At 45.8% G+C, this 22,064-nt stretch overlaps 1 protein-coding gene across 1 annotated transcript in view; it reads right to left on the reverse strand.

Annotated features, from left to right (window-relative positions):
* The window catches only part of LOC309545130 (protein argonaute-4), a 149,645-nt gene extending 128,807 nt beyond the window's left edge, over positions 1-20,838 (reverse strand). The window contains exon 1 of the mRNA XM_082244260.1: positions 20,532-20,838. Within this exon, the coding sequence (XP_082100386.1) occupies positions 20,532-20,550 (19 nt within the window). The 5' untranslated portion in view covers positions 20,551-20,838. The remainder of the gene's footprint in view (positions 1-20,531) is intronic.
* Positions 20,839-22,064: the final 1,226 nt, after the last annotated feature.

Below are 22,064 nucleotides of genomic sequence, written 5' to 3' on the forward strand. Positions count from 1 at the left end.
TACCCTCTTCTGCGTCCTCTTCAGTGTCCTCTTCTCCCAGAATGCGCCTTCACCTGCCCTGCTCGTCACTTCCGGTGCGAGCGGGGCCGGTGCTGGCGCATTGATTCCTGGGAGCGATGACGTTTAGCTCCCAGGCATCATTTCAAACCGGAAGTGACGGCGCGGGCTCGCGGCCGCCGAGGGAGGAAGTGGAAGAAAGGTGAGTATATTTTTCTACAACAAGTAAAAAAAAAAAAAAAAAAAATCGTAACTATCCATTTCTTTTTCAGGTGACAAATAGGAAGCGGATGGCCACAAAATCGATGTCGCTTTAAAAAGAAAGAACGCACCGGTGAGCTCAGCAACACCAAAAGACCACAGAAAACAACTGTGATGGATGACCAAAGAATTATTTCCCTGGTGAAGAAAACACCCTTCACAACAGTTGGCCAGATCAAGAACACTCTCCAGGAGGTAGGTGTATGTGTGTCAAAGTCAACAATCAAGAGAAGACTTCACCAGAGTGAATACAGAGAGTTCACCACAAGATGTAAACCATTGGTGAGCCTCAAAAACAGGAAGGCCAGTTTAGAGTTTGCCAAACAATATCTAAAAAAGCCTTCACAGTTCTGGAACAACATCCTATGGACAGATGAGACCAAGATCAACTTGTACCAGAGTGATGGGAAGAGAAGAGTATGGAGAAGGAAAGGAACTGCTCATGATCCAAAGCATACCACCTCATCAGTGAAGCATGGTGTTGGTAGTGTCATGGCGTGGGCATGTATGGCTGCCAATGGAACTGGTTCTCTTGTATTTATTGATATGTGACTGACAAAAGCAGCAGGATGAATTATGAAGTTTCTCGGGCATTATTTTCTGCCAAATGCTTCAGAACTCATTGGACAGCGCTTCACAGTGCAGGTGGACAATGGCCCGAAGCATACTGCGAGAGCAACCAAATAGTTTTTTAAAGGAAAGAAGTGGAATGTTATGCAATGGCCAAGCCAATCACCTGACCTGAATCCAATTGAGCATGCATTTCACTAGCTGAAGACAAAACTGAAGGGAAAATACCCCAAGAACAAGCAGGAATTAAAGACAGTTGCAGTAGAGGCCTAGCAGAGCATCACCAGGGATGAAACCCAGCATCTGGTGATGTCTATGCATTCCAGACTTCAGGCTGTAATTGACTGCAAAGTCTTAAATAGTGAAAGTTTGATTTACGATTGTGAATTTGTCCCATTACTTTTGGTCCCTTAAAAAGTGGGCGGGACATATACAATCTGTTGTAATTCCTACACCATTCACCTGATTCGGATGTAATTACCCTCAAATTAAAGCTGAAAGTCTGCAGTTAAAGAACATCTTGTTTGTTTCATTTCAAATCCATTGGTGTATAGAGCCAAAAAGATTAGAATTGTGTCAATGTTCCAATATTTATGGACCTGACGTGTCCTGGTATGCTTTTTCATAGTGCACCACACCTGCAAAATACAATAGAAGGCTATGGCAAAGCGCAGCTAAGCCGCAGTGCGGGTAAACCACAGCACATCAGTGTGAAATTAAGGGCTTATGGACATCTGCTGTTTTGGGGGCAGTAAAATCTATATTTGAGATGTTTTTAACCCCCACCACCAACCATTGTTTTAGCATCAGGGGTTGCAATGGAGACCCTTACGCTATGCTCCAGGGGGCCTGTGCGGCCTTCCAGTCACATTCTGTTTTACACTTGGGCAGGGGCATATACAGAAATCGATCCTCTCCATTTTCCTTCTGCAACCACTGAAAACAGGCTGCTTCTCCCTCCCATAAGTATTCCACGCCCACAAGAGGAATACATTCATTCATTGAAATAAAAAAACAAACCATTTAATTGCATTGTGACCCACAACAAGTTACCAAATTGCTTAAGTTGGCCTCTGTCTTTAAAAAGGTTGGAGCACCCCTGGTTTTAGGGTGTGAATTCACCTTTTCATTATTTCTTTTTCATTTGGCAGCAAATTTTGATGCATAAATTTTTCTTTATTTAGTTTTAACTGGTAGAAGAAAACATTGAAAAAAGTCCACTGTAACGTGACTTTTTTAGTGAACATATGCATATTTATTAGTAGAGCCTCATAACTTATATTGTGATGCATGCAGGGGGGGGGATGGAATTTTTGACTCATCGTAAAATCCATTTCTCTGATGTTCACTGACGGACACAGCTCCTGGTATTTATAACCATTGGGTTATACTGCCCCTTACAGGAGTAGGACACTAGGCAGAAAAAAATTCTGGCTACACCCATGGGCAGTCCCAGGGGGTATACTCCCGCTCTCTGCTATAGCCAATCGGTTTTGATTATAAACGTTTATTGAAAATATATTCAAGTACAAAAATATGGACATTTGTGTCAGTAACATAAAAGTGCATCTTCAATACAACTTTTCAAGTAATAGTCTACAGAAAAAACATAAAAGTAGGGAAAAATAAAAATAAAAGGACAACAAATAAAACGATGTAAACTGTATACATCTGTCTTTGCATGAAATATAACATTGCCAGAAAATTGAGATATGTTTGAGCTAAGCAAATGAGTTTGCAGAAACTCTAATATGAGGTTATTAATCCGGGTATCTCCCTAGCCCCTGGAGGAGGTGTCTAGCCAATCGGTTTTGTAACAAACAAGAGAATAACTCCAGAGAGATGGGTGCTGTCTCCGTCAATTAACATCTGAGAAATGGATTTCACAGTAAGGAAAAAATCCCATTTTCTCTTTCGTTCATTGACTGACATAGCTCCTGGTATTCATAACCATTGGGACATTCCAAAGCAGTGTTAAACACGAGGGGGTGGGAACAACCAAAAAATTCCCAAGGCTAAACATTGGCCAACAGGAGCTCAACCAAACAACTGGAGCCCACCTGGAAAAAAAAAACAATACACCCTCAAAGAGGATAAGGGCCTTTTAAACAGCAGCCTGCAAAACCTTGCGGCCAAAGGAAGCATCCGCAGATGCCAACACATCCACTTTAAAAAACTTTGTAGAAGTGTGCACCGACGACCAGGCTGCTGCCTTGCAAACTTGCGTCACTGACGACTGAGGACAGAAGGCCCAGGAGGCACTGAGCGCCCAGGTAGAGTGCGCCTTGACAGGGAAAGGAAGAACTTGACCAAGCCTGGCGAGGCCAGTCCGGAGCAATTAAGATGACTGGAATCCCTTCTGCCTCGATCCTGTGTAGAAGCTTGAGAGTATGGCGTAAATAAGCCCGATACTGAACCCACAAGGCCACCAGCGCGTTCTATGGCATTCGGATCCCTTGACCGAGCTTCAAACCTCTGCACCTTTCGGTTGAGCAGAGACGCCATCAGATGCACCTCAGAGACACAGCTGATTAAACACCTCCGGATGAAGGGACCACTCCCCGTGGTCCAACGCCTGCCAACAGATAATTCGCCTGCCAATTTTCCACCCCGGGAATATGTACGGCAGGAATGAACCGCTCTGCCCACCTTAGAATGCTGGCTACCTCCAGAGCCGCCAGGACACTACTTGTGCCCCCTTGGTGATTGACATAAGCCACGGCCCTGGCATTGTCCGATTAAATACGCACTGGACAACCCTGAAGACGATCCGTCCAATGATCCAGACACAGTCTGATCACTCGGAGTTCCAAGACATTGATCTGTAGTCTGGACTCTTCCAGGGTCCAGACCCCCTGAGCAGATTGCTTGTCAATGACTCCTCCCAAGCCAGACAGCTGGCATCAGTGGGGACCACTGTCCAATAAAAGGGGAGGAAGGATTTTACCAGCCGAAGCGCCGTAGAACGAAGTCAACATATCAAGGACTCCCTCATTCCGACTCAGCCGGATCTGATTTTCCAGAGACTAAGGAGTCTTGTCCTATTTAGTCAGAATCTCTCTTTGCAGGGACATTTTATGTAACTCTGCAAACGGAACCACCTCGAAGACACTATGAGGCCCAGCACCCGCATGCAAGTCCGGAGGGACGACCATCTGTTGGACAGCAGGAGGCGAATGGCAGCCTGCAATTTTTAGAGTTTGTCCAGAGGAAGGAGCACTGGCTAAGGTTGAGTCCAGAGTCAGGCCCAGATAGTCCAGCTTCGTGGACGGAACCAGAGCATACTTGTGAAAGTTCAGAATCCAGCCGAACTCCCGCAGAGTTTGTAGTGTGATCTCCAGGTTGTCCACCAGAGCAGAGGGAGACTCCACTCACAGAAGGATATCGTCCAAGTAGCCTAGTACCGCAATCCCCTGTTGGTGTAGCAAGGCTAGCACCAGAGCGAACACTTTTGTGAAGACCCGAGGAGCAGAGGCGAGACCAAAGTGTAACGCCACAAACTGATATTGCTCCTCTCCCACAGCAAAGGGAAGAAAACGCTGGTGACTGGCACATATTGGAATGTGAAGGTAGGCATCCTTGATATTGATAGAGGCGAGGAAATGCTCCAAATGCAGGGATGCCAATGGACTCCATTCTGAACGTCTGTACCCGCACAAAGCAGTTTAGCACCTGGAGGTCCAGGATTGGACGTACTTTGCCTTCCTGAGGACTGAACAGGTTTGAGTAAAAACCCTGAAAAAGTCCCAAAGTAGGAACCAGGACAATCACCCCTTGAAGGAACTGGTCTTGTACCGCCCCCCAAACACGCCCTGTAATGGCGCTTTTCCACTGCATGGAACCGAACGGCTCGGCTCGCTTTTGTGCTTTTCCACCGCTGGTACCGCATGGTATGGTGTAGGAACGGTTCGGTACGGTGGCGCTTTTCCACTTCATGGAACCGAACGGTACGGCTCTCAAAAACAGTACCACCTCGATTGTGGTTCCAAGAGGTACCATACCGGGTACCATATCCCACAATCCTTTGCATGCAGTCACTACTAGCCACTGATTGGTCAGAGAATCCCACCCACCCCGTTGTTATCCCACCCACTTAACTTTAGTACTACTTTAGTGGAAAAGCAAACCATACCGTACCATACCGAACCGTTCCAACACCGTACCATGCGGAACAAGCAGTGGAAAAGCAAACCGGGCCAAGCAGGGCCGAGTAGAGCTGAGCCGGTACTTGCAGTGGAAAAGTGCCATAAGCTGTCCGGGGTCAGGCGCAAGTTGGAAGGAAAAAACTTTGCCGGGGGACAAGAGCGAAACATGATCTTGTAGCTGGACTGAATGACTTTGTGGACCCACTTGTCTTGCTCCTGGGAAGTCCACGGGTCTGGAAATTAGTGAAGACATCCCCTCAACACCGATACGGGTGAGGGCACAGCTTCATGCTGAAGGAGCCTTGTCCATGGGTCTGGAGAAGCCCGATCTTGGCTTGCCAGACCAGGTTCATTTGGATCCTCCTGAAGAGGCCCTGAAAGGCTTCGAGCCCTTGCCCGACTCACCAAATTTCACCTTCAAAAGGGCCCCTGCACTGAGAGACAGAGTAGTCCATAGTGAATTCCTTGACAACACAATTCCTACTTGCTGCAAATATAAAGGGACATACATGTGTGGCAGCTGCAAGTACTGTGGCTACATGTACACACAGACATCCCTTACTGCCCAATGGAACCATCCATCAAGCAAAGCATTTCGCTAACTGCCGAACTATTGGTGTAGTTTATCTTTTATTATGCACCTGCCAATGTTTTTACATTGGCAAGACCAAACAAGAATTTTGGCAACGTGCCTACCGCCACATTTTGAGCATGAGAAAGTCAGATCCTGATTTACCTTTGGGCAGGCATGTAGCCACAGCACATGCTGGCAAAATGCCCAGGATCAAGTTTTTGATCTTGGACCGCATCCACCCTGGCCCTAGAGGAGGTGACTGGAACAAGTCCCTCCTCCAACTTGAGCCAAGGTGGATTTATCTTCTCAAGGCCACTGAGCCCCCAGGTTTAAATGGGACCTTGTCATTCAAGCCCTTCCTTGAAGGCTTCAACTCCGGGGGGATGGAAACATAAAATCTATAATTACTTCCTGCCAGCACTCAACATGCCATTTTCCCTTTTTTTTTTTTTTTGTCCAATTATCTTGTATATGATTGTTTTGTATATGCTCCTTTTGTACCATGCCATTATGTTTATATTGGTGCTTTATGCACTTGTTTTTCTCCAACATTTCTACCATTTTGTAGTTACTAATTATGTATTCTTTTCATATTCTTTTGCTTATATTAGTCTTGCTTTTATTGTTTGTCTCCTGTGTAACATAATTCCATGTTTATTATACACACTTACTTTCCAACAAATGTTATAAAAATATTGTTCCCTCCAACATGTGTTGAATCACGACTATAATATTGTCTCTCCAAATTTGTATAAACTATGTATGTACATGATCCATATCGTTCCTTCCCCCGCTGATCCATATTGTCATTATATGCCAGTGTTCAATACCATGTCACATCTGGTTGCTGCTTCTTGCCGACATATGCACATTATTGCTAATCATTTTCTTATTTGATTTTTGGCTTAAACGTTTGTTGTACGGCATATTTAGCCCCTTATAGTCAATTAATACAGCTATGTTCTAAACCTACATTCCCAGCTAATAGTATGGGTCAGAACCGTGCCCCCTCCTTTCTGTACATCCCGGCACGGGGAGACACGCATCACCCAGTGTGATGCGTTGTTTTGGTCTCTTTGCTCCACCTCCCCTGTGCCTCATTGTTTCAGAGGCAGACCAATCAGAAGCCGCAGCGTCTCCGCACGCTTCCGGCTCTGACCTCCGTGCCGGTGGAGCGCAGATGTCGATCCCGCCCACACCACGTCGCGCTGCTGCGTGACACACGTGGTTTGGGGGCGGCTCCGGCATCAGCGCTCCGGGAAGCCCTCCTTGCGATGCCAGCTGCATCCTATTTCTTATCAATCGGCTTGCACTCTTATAGTGCACCCCTCCCCACACACGGCCAGCGCATTTCCTTGCTGGCTGCTGTGTGGAGAGGACGCCGGTATCTTTACCCTTCCCAACATCAAGGTATTGTTTTCTTTGCTTCATTTGTGCTATCATACAACTCTATTCAACTACTTTGGCACTTTTTGTAGCCCCCCCCCCTTCTTACAATTTTTTAATATTGCAATTCAAATATTGCTATTTTACTATTTAGATTACCAATCAAATATCCAAGTTGACCTGTCCCTTGATCTGCCTATCTTTCAGATCGGCAGTATCGTTGTTTGGCAACATCTTTTACCCCAAGAGACTGCTCCTGGCTCCTCCCCTCTGAGGACTTCAGATGTACAGTTTGTCTGTGTGGCACTCACCTGGTCCAACAGCTGTGATCCTTCAACTAGTGCATTTATCCATCAACAACACTGTGCCACATATGTCGCCAAATATACTCGCACCAACCAGATGATTTTAACTCTTGTGCAGGCTATCTAAACCCAGCTAAGATGTAACCCTGTAAGTACTCACTTGCTCTGCCATATACTATGTGAACTATATTAGTCATTGTTATATACAAAAAAAAAAAAAAAACCCTTTTAATTTTTTGACTCTTACATATCAATTTATCTATTACTAGAGTACCGCTTTGAACCAACCCCTGAAGAAGGAGTAAGCATTTTTGCTTTGAAACATGTCGGGTTCCAAAGTTCAAGCGCTATGAGTTATTTCTTTTTGTCTGCTCTTTATTTGCTTGCACATTGTTTTTTATCTATGTATGTCGATACTCAATAAAATTTATATTATATATTTTTTTCTACTTATATCCTTTTATCATATGTGCCTAAAAAGTCCCAACTCAGGGGAACCCCTTTCTGTGTAGCCCTTGTCAGTCGACCCTGAGGGATGAAAAAACATTTGCGCTGAAAAGGAAGGCCCGCGTCTACGACAAAGTTCTTTGCCTTTAGTAGCCTGCGGAAGAAAAAGTACTCTTACCCCTGTGAGAGCTTTAATGATGTCATCCAGGGTAGCTCCCAACAGGCGATCACCTTGGAAAGGAAGATCAGTCAAGGCCTTTTTTAAAGTCTGATCCGCAGACCAGCACTTCAGCCAAAAGACACGACGAAGGACCACTGCCAAAACAGAGGCGAGCAGCATCCAAAGAGGCATCACAGATAAGCTGCAGCCCCTTGACCAGCTGGTCCCCCAGCTCGGCAAAGGCAAGGGGGAGCTGTGTCCCCTCCAGGTCACGGCGTAAGAACTTAGAGTTTGTGACACTAGGGCAGTGGTGAATACTGGCCAGGGACTCTTCAACCCAGAATCACGGTTGCCTTGTTTAATCTGGAAACCAGATGGTCCACCACAGGCAGCACATTTCTACTTCTTAAGAAGGGACTCCTCTTAGGGGTAAAGCCTAGTAAAGCGCTTAGGGACCCCACGGAGACACTTTGGTAGGCCCCGCTCTTTAGCGACAATTCTGTCCAAATAGGAAAGGAAGGGAAACACCTTTACTGCTCTGGATGGCTTGTGAGTGCCAAAGGGTACCTGCGCCTTCCGTGGCAGCTTCAGCTGCATCCTCCATCTTCAGGGTCTCGCGCACAGATACAATCAGTGCATCCACCAGCGCATTTCAGGCGCGGTTGCAGACGTGGAGGAATCATTCTCACCAACAGAGGATTCTAGGTGCATGGTTGCAGACCCAGCAGATTGACCCGCGTCTGCAGCGGCCGAATCAGATTTAGGATCTAAGGAAACAGATGAGGGGGCACTTTTTGCTAGCCCGTCGCCCGCAAGCCACCTCCACCCGGGAAACAAGGGACTCCAGGACCGCCGTCAGTGCACGGATGGATGGTTGGGACCCCGAGGGCCCCACACCCTCAGATAGGGGGGGGATCAGGTGGGAAAATGTGCTCCAAAGACTTCATGAGTCACCAGGGGACCCCACAAAAAAGTGTAAACCGCTGCTAAGGGACAACCCCTGTCGCGCTGGCAGCACTATCCAGTTGCCAGGCGCAAAGCACTAACGATCCTCAGCAGAGAGGGAGAGGACCCCACCAGACTCACCACCCACAGACAAGCACCTGCCTCCACCAGGAGAATCTGCACTACACATGCGGCGATCAGAAAGTAAAATGATCCAGGAGTCAGCACCAGGGAATGAGGAGGGCCTCCCACCGCCGAAATTGACGCCCACAGGGTTCCACTGTCATGGCTGCTGCTATTTTAAATGGCAAACCACAGCAAAATGCGCCCCGAACTACACAAACATGGCCGCCATGTATAGAACACAGGCTACCAGAAAATGGCGGCACCACTAGGCATACAGGGACCCAGGATTGGGAGCCCAAGCATCAAGGACAGATCCAGGCAGGCCGTAGGCCCTGGTAGAGCCCCGACCAGGTACAACCCCCCCACACACACACATACAGCCGATCATCTGGTCGCCGGCGGCGCACCCCCCCCCCCCGGCCCCAGTGTATGTGGAGTGAGGATGAGGGACTCGGCAAGGAGGGGTCCACATCCACTCCAAAACCCTCCAGTGGGAGAAGGGGGAACAGCTACTCACCATATCAGGAACCAGACGGGCACCACTCCAGACAGAACCCCTCTCCATCAAAAGAGGGGGGGGGCTGTCGGCCAAGAAACCCGGTGGCATGTGACTTTGCGATGTGTTTAACTTGCAGGCCAGCTCCCGTCCAGTGAGGCTATGTCGTGGCTGACCTAGCACGGAGCTGAGGTCTGTGCGCACTTGCTGATCAGACTGGGGTGACCACTGGATCCAGTTCTCCAGCCCGGCAGTTGGTTGTAGACCTCACAGGAAACATCCAGGAGGAAAAAATTTCCCCATCTAAAAAAATTTTGCTAGGACCAAAGATCCCAGCAAAGAACTAGGTCCTTACTCCTGACTAGGCAAAAAAAAAAAAAAAAAACTGAGTGGCTATAGGAGAGACGGAGTATACCCCCTGGGACTGCCCATGGGTGTAGCCAGAATTTTTCTCTGCCTAGTGTCCTACTCCTGTAGGGGGCAGAATAACCCAATGGTTACTAATAACCAGGGGTTGTGTCCATATATAAACGAAAAATAAATTATAAATTGTTAGCACTACCTTGAGAAACTTGGGTGGATTGGGGTACAAACTGATAAGACGACTATCATAGGCTTGCAATCTCTAAAAATTCTAATGACACCATTTATGTGAAATGTAAAATTAAACAGTTCACTTCACACAAAAGATTTCTTCTTTTCCTAGTCTTAGTTTGAAGGGTTCAATTATTAGTCTGCCCACCCTTTACAGCTATAAGAGCTTCAACTCTTCTGGGAAGGCTGTCCACAAGGTTGAGGAGTGTGTCTATGGGAATATTTGACTATTCTTCCAGCAGCGCATTTGTGAGGTCAGGCACTGATGTTGGAGAAGGCCTGGCTCGCAGTTTCCGCTCTAATTCATCCCAAAGTTGTTCTATTGGGTTGTTGTCAGGACTCTGTGCAGGCAAGTCAAGTTCCTCCACCTCAAACTTGCTCATCCATATCTTTATGGACCTTGTTTGTGCACTAGTGTGCAGTCATGTTGGAACAGGAAGGGGCCACCCCCAAACAAAAATTGGGAGCATTTTTTTCAGCCAGCGGCTGGCTCTCTTGAAATCATTCAAGTGGCTGTCCCCCCAATTGCCGGTGTTTCTCGGGGCTTACCATTTCCACCTGGGATATGATCCAAAAAATTGCATCAATCGCCATTTTATTCCCTAGGGTCTCAGAGAAAGAAAAAAACGATATGTTTGGGTGTTATAAGTAGTTTTCTAGAAAAAAAAAAATACATACTTAAACTTTTTAAAAAAAGTGCCAGAAAAGTCCTGGTCTTCAAGTGTTTAAATGAAAAAACAGTTGTACTTGCCTGCTCTGTGCAATGGTACTGTACGGAGTGGTCCCTTATCTCCTCTGTAGTCCCAGGCTGACAGTCTACACCTTCCTGAGGGTTACCCCTCAGCAAGCTGGCTGCTGCATAGGCACCCATGCCAGGCTGTGCGCATCCATAGACCCACAACATGGCTCAGCAACACTCCCTCCTATTATCAGAGCGCAGCGTTGCTGCAGACAGGCACATTGATGGATTGGGATTAGGCAGGTTGTTTAGGATGGGGTGGTTGGGTGAACTGATAGCGGGGCATCTTTTACCTTAATGCCTAGAATGCATTAAGGTGTATTAAAAAAAAAAAAAAACACACAAGCTTTAGAACTATTTTAACCAGTTGCCACCCAGGCCAATTTTGACATTTCTCTCCTACATGTAAAGATCTGTTTTTACTAGTAAATTACTCAGAGCCCCCAAACATTTTATAATATGTATATATATATATATATATATATATATATATATATATATATATATATATATATATATATATATATATATATATATTTGCAGAGACCCTAAGGAATAAAATGGTTGTAATTTGTTACCTCACATGGTTATGCACAGCAAATTTTTCAAACGCAGTTTCTGTACAAAATACACTTTATTTGAATTAAAAAAAAAAAAGACGTTACGTATAAAAGACGTTACGCTGAGTAAATGGATATATAACCTATTCCGCTTTAAAATTGTGCACGCCCGTGGAACAGCACCAAACTGCAGTACTTAAAAATCTCCATAGGTGACACTAACCACTTCTGGACGGGAAGGATTTGCCCCCTTAATGACCAGGCCCTATTTCGCGATTCAGCATTGCGTTATTTTAACGGACAATTGCGCGGTCGTGTGATGTTGTACCTAAATAAAATTGATTTCCTTTATTCCCCACAAATGGAGCTTGCTTTTGGTGGTTTGATCACTTGTGCGATTTTTATTTTTTGCGCTATAAACAAAAAAATAGAAACAATTCTGAAAAAAAAAACAATATTTTTCACATTCTGCTATACAACATTGCCAAAAAAATAAAACTAACATTTTAGGCCAAATTTGTTTTCTGCTACATATTCTTGGTAAAAAAAAAATAAAAAATCGCAATAAGTGTATTTTTGATTGGTTTGCGCAAAAGTTATCACGTCTACCAACTAAGGGAAAAATTTATGTAATTTTTATTTTTTTATTACTAGTAATGGCGGCGATCTGCGATTTTTTGGGGGACTGCGACACTGTGGCGGACAGATTTGACCCGACTGACATTTTTGGGGGGACCAGTGACATTACTACAGTAATCAGTGCTAAAAATATTCATCGTTCCTGTACTAATGACACTGGCAGGGAAGGAGTTAACATAGTGGGTGATCAAGCGGTTAAATGTGCACCTAGGGGCGTGTTTCTAACTGTGGGGGGGCGTGGCTTGTGAAATGATCACAGAGACCTGTGTTCCTATATTGAAGGATCACAGGGGCTCTATGATCATTCCAGGGAGAAGAACAGTCAGCTGTGTTTACAACAGCTGACAGTTGTTCTCTCTCAGCGGGGAACGATCGCAGGTGGCAGACGCCAATCGGAGCCGCCTGCCCCGTGCATCGGAGTCCCCGCTGACGAGCGGGGGCACTCCAGCGGCGCGTGCTTACCCCCTAGATGCAGCAAGCGACCGACGTATACCTACGTCGGTTTGCAAAGGAGCGGCTGCCTGCCACAGTATAACTGTGGCGGGCGGTTGGCAATCGGTTAAAAAGGATTACAGCTTACCAATTTAGAGCTAGCTCTAGAATTATTTCTCTAGTTCTGATTTTTGTGGCAATACCACAAATATGTGGTGCAAATACCATTTACAAATGCGGGCACGACCTACATATGCGTTCGTTTTTGAGTGTAGGCACGAGATAATAGTGGCACAAAAAAAAAATATTGATTTTATTTTTTATATTTTACACTGCCCCTTTTTTTTCCCCTTTTATTCTTATAACAAGAAATCTAAAACATAGATGTGATAGAAATAAGGCATGAAATGTCCTCTTTATGGAGAGATCTGGGGTCTAAGACCCCAGATATCTCCTCTACCCTGGAAAGCATGAAATAAAAAAATAAAAAATAAATAAAAAAATCGATCTCTGTTTTCTAGGTAAAAAAATGGCAGTGTTTACATCTGCCAGAGCTGGAGGTGACGTCATGATGTTGCTTCTGGCATCCCAGGGTCTTAGATGGCCAGGGACAGTCCGTTCCTCGGCCAGCTCTGTGGTAACCCAGAGCCACTGCTGTATCAAATCTCCAGTTTCCTGATCGCACAGAAGAGCCCAGGGAAGCGAGGGATGTCCTCTTCTGCTGACTGTAAAAGCCATCCATTAGCTATTAAAGCCGCTAGGATTGCTTTAACATTGAAAAGAATTGCTGGCAAAAAACAAAAGTATCTGGATGATGCCTGTAGCTGCAGGCATCATCCACATATCTCCACTCAAAGTCCACGAGATGATAATGTCATGTGGGTGGGAAATAGTTAATATTGGCTGTCAACTAGCAGTCCAAGAGCTAGTTCAAAGGGGGAGGGTGGTTCATGGAAGCCACTGAGACCAAGCACAGTTTTAAAATTGCTCAAGGACAAACCGCCACTACCCCTGCACTGTTTTAAAACTGCCTGGAACTAAAGTGGTTAAAGCAAACTGACTGTAAAAATGAAACTGGCACTGACCTGTAAAAGCAGTACCTAAAATATTCACTTCTCTGGTGTGGCCATGAGAAACTTGATTCTCTAGAGCCCTCTTGGTTGTTTGACCTCCACTACTGCACCATGTTATGACACTGCAGCCAGCAGGAGATACCAAATAGCTCAGTTTGGAGATTGGTGGTGAAGGGGGAAAGTAATGACAATCATCCAACACACTGGAAAGTTTTGGATAGCTAGGGTGTCACAAGCTCTTCAAGAAAGCAAAGCTTCCACGACCCACCCACCAGAAAGTGGATCAAGGTGCTTTTACAGATTGGGGACAGTTTATTCCTTAATAACTAAACATGGTCCCTTAAGTACCTGGTGAGTCACTTACCTGAAACAAGTATGTACATATCAGATGTCAGATATCCAATATGCACATTGTTGCTCTGGTCTGTGACTCACTAAGTAAATAAAGGATAAGTATGACAAGTCAGGAACATGCACCAGCAATGACATCTCCAATATCTCTCTACTGAGCTCTTGAATGATAATCTCCTGGTCTGCTCTCCATTGGAGACTACCGTTTCCTTGCACTGATAGCAAAAAGACACTGAGCTACAAGGAAGTACTGCAAATACAACGAACGCTAAACAAAATGAGCAATGGATGAATCAGGCAATCAAAAAGAAATGTTTGCTTTTTTCTGAAATAGCCAAGACACCATATCAAAGGTATGAGAAGAAAGAATAAAGTTCTCCATTATTGGTAGTCATAGGTACCAGTAAATGAGTCATTTCCTTACTGCAGCTCAGAATGTAAAATTCATGAATACATTGACTGTAAATGGGGAAGACAACTTGGATGTGGTGGCTGTATTTTTTTTTTTGAAACATGCTAACACATTAAAGCAAGTCCAGACAAATAGGAATTTTATCTTGCTTATAAATGGATTATCTATAAGTAGTAAATTACTTGTATTTTTAGACCATGAGATATATACATGCTACCTTTAGGCAAGTGTCCAGTCACCTGAAGGTAGCCTGCATATAACCCAAGGTTTACAGCTAAACTCCAACTTTTTCACTAGAACTGAATGTCCCCGGATAAATCATACCTCTGTACCATGTTGCTCTGTTGTCTGCATATCCCCTGATATTCTGGGTTTAGTTGCATCTTTGTGCCATGTGACTGTATAGCCTACAAATAAGACCCTTCCACAAACACTTCATGCATTGACCAGTCTAAAAAACACACCCCTTTGTAGTCTGCAAATGATGTAACTTCCTTCACAGCTCTGATGGTGGGTGGGATTGAATACATATTAATTAGCATTCAATCCCACCCAGTCACACCTTAAAGCGGTAGTATACCGCTTTTTTTCACTTTTAACTACAGGTAAGCCTATAATAAGGCTTACCTGTAGGTACAATTAATATCTCCTAAACCTTTCACAGTTCAGGAGATATTTGCAGTGCATGCGCCGCTCACGCGAGCGGTGCATGCACTCTGAAGGTCCGGGGGACCTTCAGCTTCCCTTGACGGGAGCTTGCCGGAAAATGACTCCCGCGCGCATGCACGGGAGTGACGTCATCGCGGCTCCGGCCAATTACAGCGCAGGAGCCACCGTACCCGGAAGAGACGCCGTGGGATCATGTCAGCAACCGCAGCGGTGTCCGGGGGTCTGTGTCGGGGCTTCGTTCTAAGGTAAGTAATTCATAATGAGCTAGTATGCGATGCATACTAGCTCATTATGCCTTTGTCTTGCAGGTTTTTTTTTTTTTTTTAGGTTTACAACAGCATTAAGGAAGAATCCAAACTTTCCAAGTCCCACCTCACAGATCCTAGCATTATTAATAAAGGAAACCCCTTATACACACACACACACAGCCTGCTGGGAGAGATCGCTGTGCTGATGCAGGGAGGGATTTAATAGATAGCTCAGGTACATACTTGCGCCACATGAGTCACATGACTTCCAGCGCGACTATCACACAGAAAAAAAGTGCTTTTTGTTGCGGATTCTGAAACACGCAGATGTGAAGGAATAGTAACCCAAGCACGCCACACATTTTCTAAATGCACAGCAAAGTACACACTTTATGTGCGAGTTGGCACTTGTTTGGAAGCACACAGATGTGAATGCAGCCTAAATGTTACCAAGTGTTATGCACATTGCTACGCGTTTTCAAAACACATGCAAAGCATGCGTTTTCCTGCTGCTAGCTGTGCATTTAGAAATGCGCAGATGCAAAAGCATGGTGATGCAAGCCACTGCGCATTAGCGCGCGTTTTGGAAAAAGCATGGCATGATGTGCATTTTCTTGTGGGGTGTCCCATGTTCAGAAACACACAAGTGCAAATGAATGGTAATGTATACACAGCATTTTCTTGTAGATTTCCAGCAGATACGATTGCAGCCTAAATGGTAACAAGTGAGCCACATATTGCCACGCATTTTTTAAAATGCTCATAGGTGCGTTCTTTCTGTGCTGGTTGCATTCCAAAAGGCATAAATGAGAAGACAACCTAAATGGTAACAAGCGTGACATACATTGCTGCGCATTTTCGAAACACAGCAAAGCGTGCGGGTTGCCATGCGTTTGGAAACAGGCAGATGCAAACGAATGGTAACACAAATGTGATGCACATTGCCACACGGTTTAAAAACACACTGCAAAGCGTTTTCTGTGCGGACTGCCATGCATTCAGAAACATGCAGATGCGAGCCCAGCCTAAATGGCACCGTGAGAGCAATGTGTGTTTAGTGGGCATTGCTATGCATTTTCTATGCAGGTTGCATGATCAAGTATGCTTAATTCCCCTCTTAGTGGTAGTGGGGGAATAGGAGGATCTGGGTTACAATCTGCAAACCCATCAGAGCGTGTAAGTAGAACATGTTTGTTATTTTTAACAAAAAACATTAAAGAAAAAGTTGAAAAAAAAAAAACATTTTTGTTTACCTTCAAAGTAAACGCATAATGTGCTAGTATGCAAGGTATACTAGCATATTATATGACACTTCCCTGCAAACTAAGCCTGCGTCCTCCCCGCTGCAGGCCGCATCTTCGCCCGTCTTCCTTCTGGGTCTGCGGACTCCGGGTGTGTTACTGCTCCGAAGCCAAGTGACATCACTCACACGTATGCAATCATGGCACAGGGCTCTTAAACTACACGGGCGGCCGTGCCTTCAGAGCAAATGTTACAATGTCATTGGCTGCATGCAATGTAAATATCTCTTAAACAGTGCAAGTTTAGGAGATATTTACAGTACCTATAGGTAAGCCTTAATACAGGCTTACCTATAGTTCAAACAGTATAGGGGGGGTTACAACCAAAAAGACAAGTTGCTGCTGTTATACTGTATGTAAACTGAAAAGTTGTTTACACTCAATTGTTTCAGACTTTTCAGTTGTTTACACACATTATAACAGCAGCAAGCAGTTTTTCATTTGGACAGCATATACTAATCCACACCACAACGCATGTTTAATACAGGCAAAAAAAATAAAAGGAATTGACAGCATTGCCCTCTGAAAGCATGTCAGCTGTCCCTCTTGCCACTCTGAAAGGCAATCCACTGCAGATCACTTTTTCCAAATACCAATAGTGTAAACAATGCCTAACAGAACAAGCTAAGGCTAAAAACTGTTTGGTTATTATACAGATGTTTACTAGTTTTAGTACATCTGTTTAATTTTTTTTTTATTCTACTACCCTTCTGCTGCCATTCTCCACCCCTCCAACAATTTACCTGTGATCTCGCTCACTACAATCTGGGTAACAGAGGAGGGTACGGAGGGGTGTGGAGCCATAGGCTCCAGCTGCTGTCAAACTGCTGGGAGAGGAGGCGTGGCTTGCTGAGTGCTGTGCGGGTCTATGGACACACAGCACTGCTTAAAAGTGCACAGGCGACTCCTCAGCAGCTGGCAAGTCAAGGAGACACCTGCAAATAAGAGGTGGAGGGCAGTGACCCAGGTACCAGCCTTGGCAGAAGAAAACCATTTTTGAAGAATTGTCTTTTACAGCTATTGTGATACCAACGATGGGGCACCAATAGCCCCATTGATACCAACGATGGGGCACACAAAGGCCCATTGATACCAACGATGGGGCACCAATAGTCCCATTGATACCAACGATGGGGCACCAATAGTCCCATTGATACCAACGATGGGGCACCAATAGTGCCATTGATACCAACGATGGGGCACCAATAGTCCCATTGATACCAACGATGGGGCACCAATAGTCCCATTGATACCAACGATGGGGCACCAATAGTCCCATTGATACCAACGATTGGGACCTATTACTAGCACTGACACCCAACTATGGTGCACAATTGAACAGACAAGGAGTCACTGCTCAATTTGGTGTAATTGCCTGATGACTCACACAGGTGCATGCCCCGGCTCGCCTCCGTGAAAACTTGATAAAAAAGGAATTGGCAGCACTCCAGGTTGAGTCAAAATCCAGGTTTATTGACTGGACATCCAAATATGACAATCGTGACAAGGTAGACGCGTTTCACACACTGACTGTGTGCTTAATCATTAGTCGGTATGGTGCACTATTACTACCATTGATGGCGCATTATTCCTCACATTGATACCAACGATGGGGCACTATTACTAGCACTGACACCCAACTATGGTGCACTATTACTACCATTGATGGCGCATTATTCCTCCCATTGATACCAACGATGGGGCACTATTACTACCAATGATGGTGCATTATTCCTCCCATTGATACCAACGATGGGGCACTATTACTACCAATGATGGTGCATTATTCCTCCCATTGATACCAACGATGGGGCACAAATAGTCCCATTGATACCAACGATGGGGCACTATTACTACCAACGATGGCACATTATTCCTCCCATTGATACCAACGATGGGGCACTATTACTACCAATGATGGCGCATTATTCCTCCCATTGATACCAACGATGGGGCACAAATAGTCACATTAATACCAACGATAGGGCACTATTACTATCAATGATGGCGCATTATTCCTCCCATTGATACCAACGATGGGGCACTATTACTACTAATGATAGCGCATTATTCCTCCCATTGATGCCAACGATGGGGCACTATTACTACCAATGATGGTGTATTATTCCTCCCATTGATACCAACGATGGGGCACAAATAGTCCTATTGATACCAACGATGGGGCACTATTACTACCAATGATGGCGCATTATTCCTCCCATTGATACCAACGATGGGGCACAAATAGTCCCATTGATACCAACGATGGGGCACTATTACTACCAATGATGGCGCATTATTCCTCCCATTGATACCAACGATGGGGCACAAATAGTCGCATTAATACCAACGATGGGGCACTATTACTATCAATGATGGCGTATTATTCCTCCCATTGATACCAACGATGGGGCACAAATAGTCCCATTGATACCAACAATGGTGCACTATTACTACCAATGATGGTGCATTATTCCTCCCATTGATACCAACGATAGGGCACTATTACTACCAATGATGGCGCATTATTCCTCCCATTAATACCAACGATGGGGACCTATTACTAGCACTGACACCCAACTATGGTGCACTATTACTACTATTGATGGCGCATTATTCCTCACATTGATACCAACGATGGGGCACTATTACTAGCACTGACACCCAACTATGGTGCACTATTACTACCATTGATGGCGCATTATTCCTCACATTGATACCAACGATGGGGCACTATTACTAGCACTGACAACGATGGTGCACTATTACTACCAATGATGGTGCATTATTCCTCCCATTGATACCAACGATGGGACACTATTACTAGCACTGACACCCAACGATGGTGCACTATTACTACCAATGATGGCGCATTATTCCTCCCATTGATAACAATGATGGGGCACTATTACTAGCACTGACACCAACGATGATGCACTATTACTACCAATGATGGCGCATTATTCCTCACATTGATACCAATGATAGCCACTATTACTCCCTCTAATACCAATCATAGGAAATGGTTTACTCCCCCTGACGCCAGGACATTTTCTACTCCCCCTAGCCAGTCTGGCCCTCCTAAAGCTTGAAGGACCGAAAACTGGCCCTTTCTTTAGAAAGTTTGGAGACCCTTGTCCTTAACGGTACACGTTTAGGAGATATTCATTGTAGCTACAGGTAAGTCTAAATGTAGGCTTACCTGTAGGTACAACTTTAAAAAATGTATAGTTTACTACTGCTTAAAGGCAGTGAGGAGGCGAAGCCTGTTCAATGAGTCTCTCAAACGCTGTGAAGCATAATCTGAACGCGGATCTGGCTTCAGAGGGGAGGTAGATTTAGATGCACATCTAAACTTACCCTAAAGGCTCATTAGGACATTTGAACACCCATATACGCACTAGTGTGTTAGGAAGCGTTAATATCGCGTTTGAGATTTTGTCCCATTAAAATGCTTTGGCAGGTGTTAGTTTTTTTATTGTATGGAGGTTTGTATCATCTTAGCTAGTAACATTTTCTACATACATCTCCAACATGCTGTAGGAGTGCTTGTGGTGCGTTTACATTGACATCAATGGAGGCGTTGGAAGGAGCGGTAAAGCCTGTCAAATGAAACGTCAGGTCAATTTTGAGGCAATATGGTGGCGGGATCCACACTGGTCGCTGCAATGCACACAATTGACAGGTGTTTGTGAAATTTCCAAAATTTGAAGCTAGTGTAAAGTTAGCCTAACCCATGATAAGAGGATGATTGTTGGGGTTTGGAGGAGCGGAAAGAGAAGAGAAGAAAGCCCCCTCCTCCATTGGACTCACATGGAAATGTTTACCTGGCAGTAACAACAAAAGGCGGCCAGTGTGTGCGGAGCGCAGAGCCCCCATCCGGGCTATGGAGACCTTTAAACATGGAGCTGATGACACCATAGGAGACCCGGAAACCTACATGGTTATTCCCATCCCCACCGAGGGGGGGTGCACACACACACACATCAGGGTTCACATTCTCCCCCCCACATGGTCACCCTCCCCTCATCACTACCTCCTGCCCCAGGTGAGGCCTACATACCCCCGGAGCCTCGCCCTTCCTCACACACACACACTTACCGGGCCCCACCGCCTCCATCTCCGCTGCGGTCCTCTCCGGGAGTCTCTTTTTCTCCGGAATATTTGCTCCGGGTGTGGGACCCTCCACGGACGGAATCGGGTTAGGGAAGGGAGGGAGGAAGCCGCCGAGTGTGCCGGGGCCTCAGCTACCAGTGACGGGGGAGGGGAGGGAGCTATAGGCGCCGGACGGAACACAGCAGCTCTACGGGACCCTCTTCCGCCGCCACACACCGGGTAACACACGGCAGGCCGCCCTTCAAATCAACGCGACAAGCGACACCGGAGGCTGAGGAGAGAGAGTGAGACCGAGCGTACGAAGCGGGAGCGCGCACTGGTGGGGCGGGGGCGCGCAGCGTGTGCTGGGACCGTGTACGGGCTGCACTGTGCAGAGGAATCACTGAACCCGGGGGGCGGACTGGATAGAGAACTTCGTTCTTACTAAATTATTCAGACAATAGACAGGAAACCGGCATTCTGACTGGAGGAATCCCAGCCTCTATACAGTACGTCACTGCTTACCTTTATACTGTATGAGGATTCATAACAGCCCAACCATCACCCTACAAAACATGGAGGAGGGATACCTGCCCATTGTCTACAAGGGTTACAGTGGAGCAAGTCTTCAGCACCTCACTTCCAGGACTACAACCCCCAATACGCTACAGTCTTACATTACTACACCCCCCCCCCCAATACGCTACAGTCTTACATTACTACACCCCCGCAATACGCTACAGTCTTACATTACTACACCCCCCCCCCCCCAATACGCTACAGTCTTATGTTACTACACCCCCCCAATACGCTACAGTCTTACGTTCCTACACCCCCCCAATACGCTACAGTGTTACGTTACTACACACACCCCCCCCCCAATACGCTACAGTCTTACGTTACTACACACACACCCCCCAATACGCTACAGTCTAACGTTACTACACACACAACCCCCCAATACGCTACAGTCTTACGTTACTACACCCCCCCCCCCCAATACGCTACAGTCTTACGTTACTACACTCCCCCCCAATACGCTACAGTCTTACGTTACTACACCCCCCCCAATACGCTACAGTCTTACGTTACTACACCCCCCCAATACGCTACAGTCTTATGTTACTATACACACCCCCCCCCCAATACGCTACAGTCTTACGTTACTACACCCCCCCCCCCCCAATACGCTACAGTCTTACGTTACTACACCCCCCCAATACGCTACAGTCTTATGTTACTATACACACCCCCCCCCCAATACGCTACAGTCTTACGTTACTACACACCCCCCCCAATACGCTACAGTCTTACGTTACTACACACCCCCCAATACGCTACAGTCTTACGTTACACCCCCCCAATACGCTACAGTCTTACGTTACTACACCCCCTCAATACGCTACAGTCTTACGTTACTACACCCCCTCAATTCGCTACAGTCTTACGTTACTACACCCCCTCAATACACTACAGTCGTACGTTACTACTACATCCCCCATCACGCTTCAGTCTTACGTTACTACACCCCCCCCAAAT

The sequence above is a fragment of the Pelophylax lessonae genome (genome assembly GCF_965119305.1).
Source record: "Pelophylax lessonae genome assembly, chromosome: 2".
NCBI classification, from domain to species: Eukaryota; Metazoa; Chordata; class Amphibia; order Anura; family Ranidae; genus Pelophylax; species Pelophylax lessonae.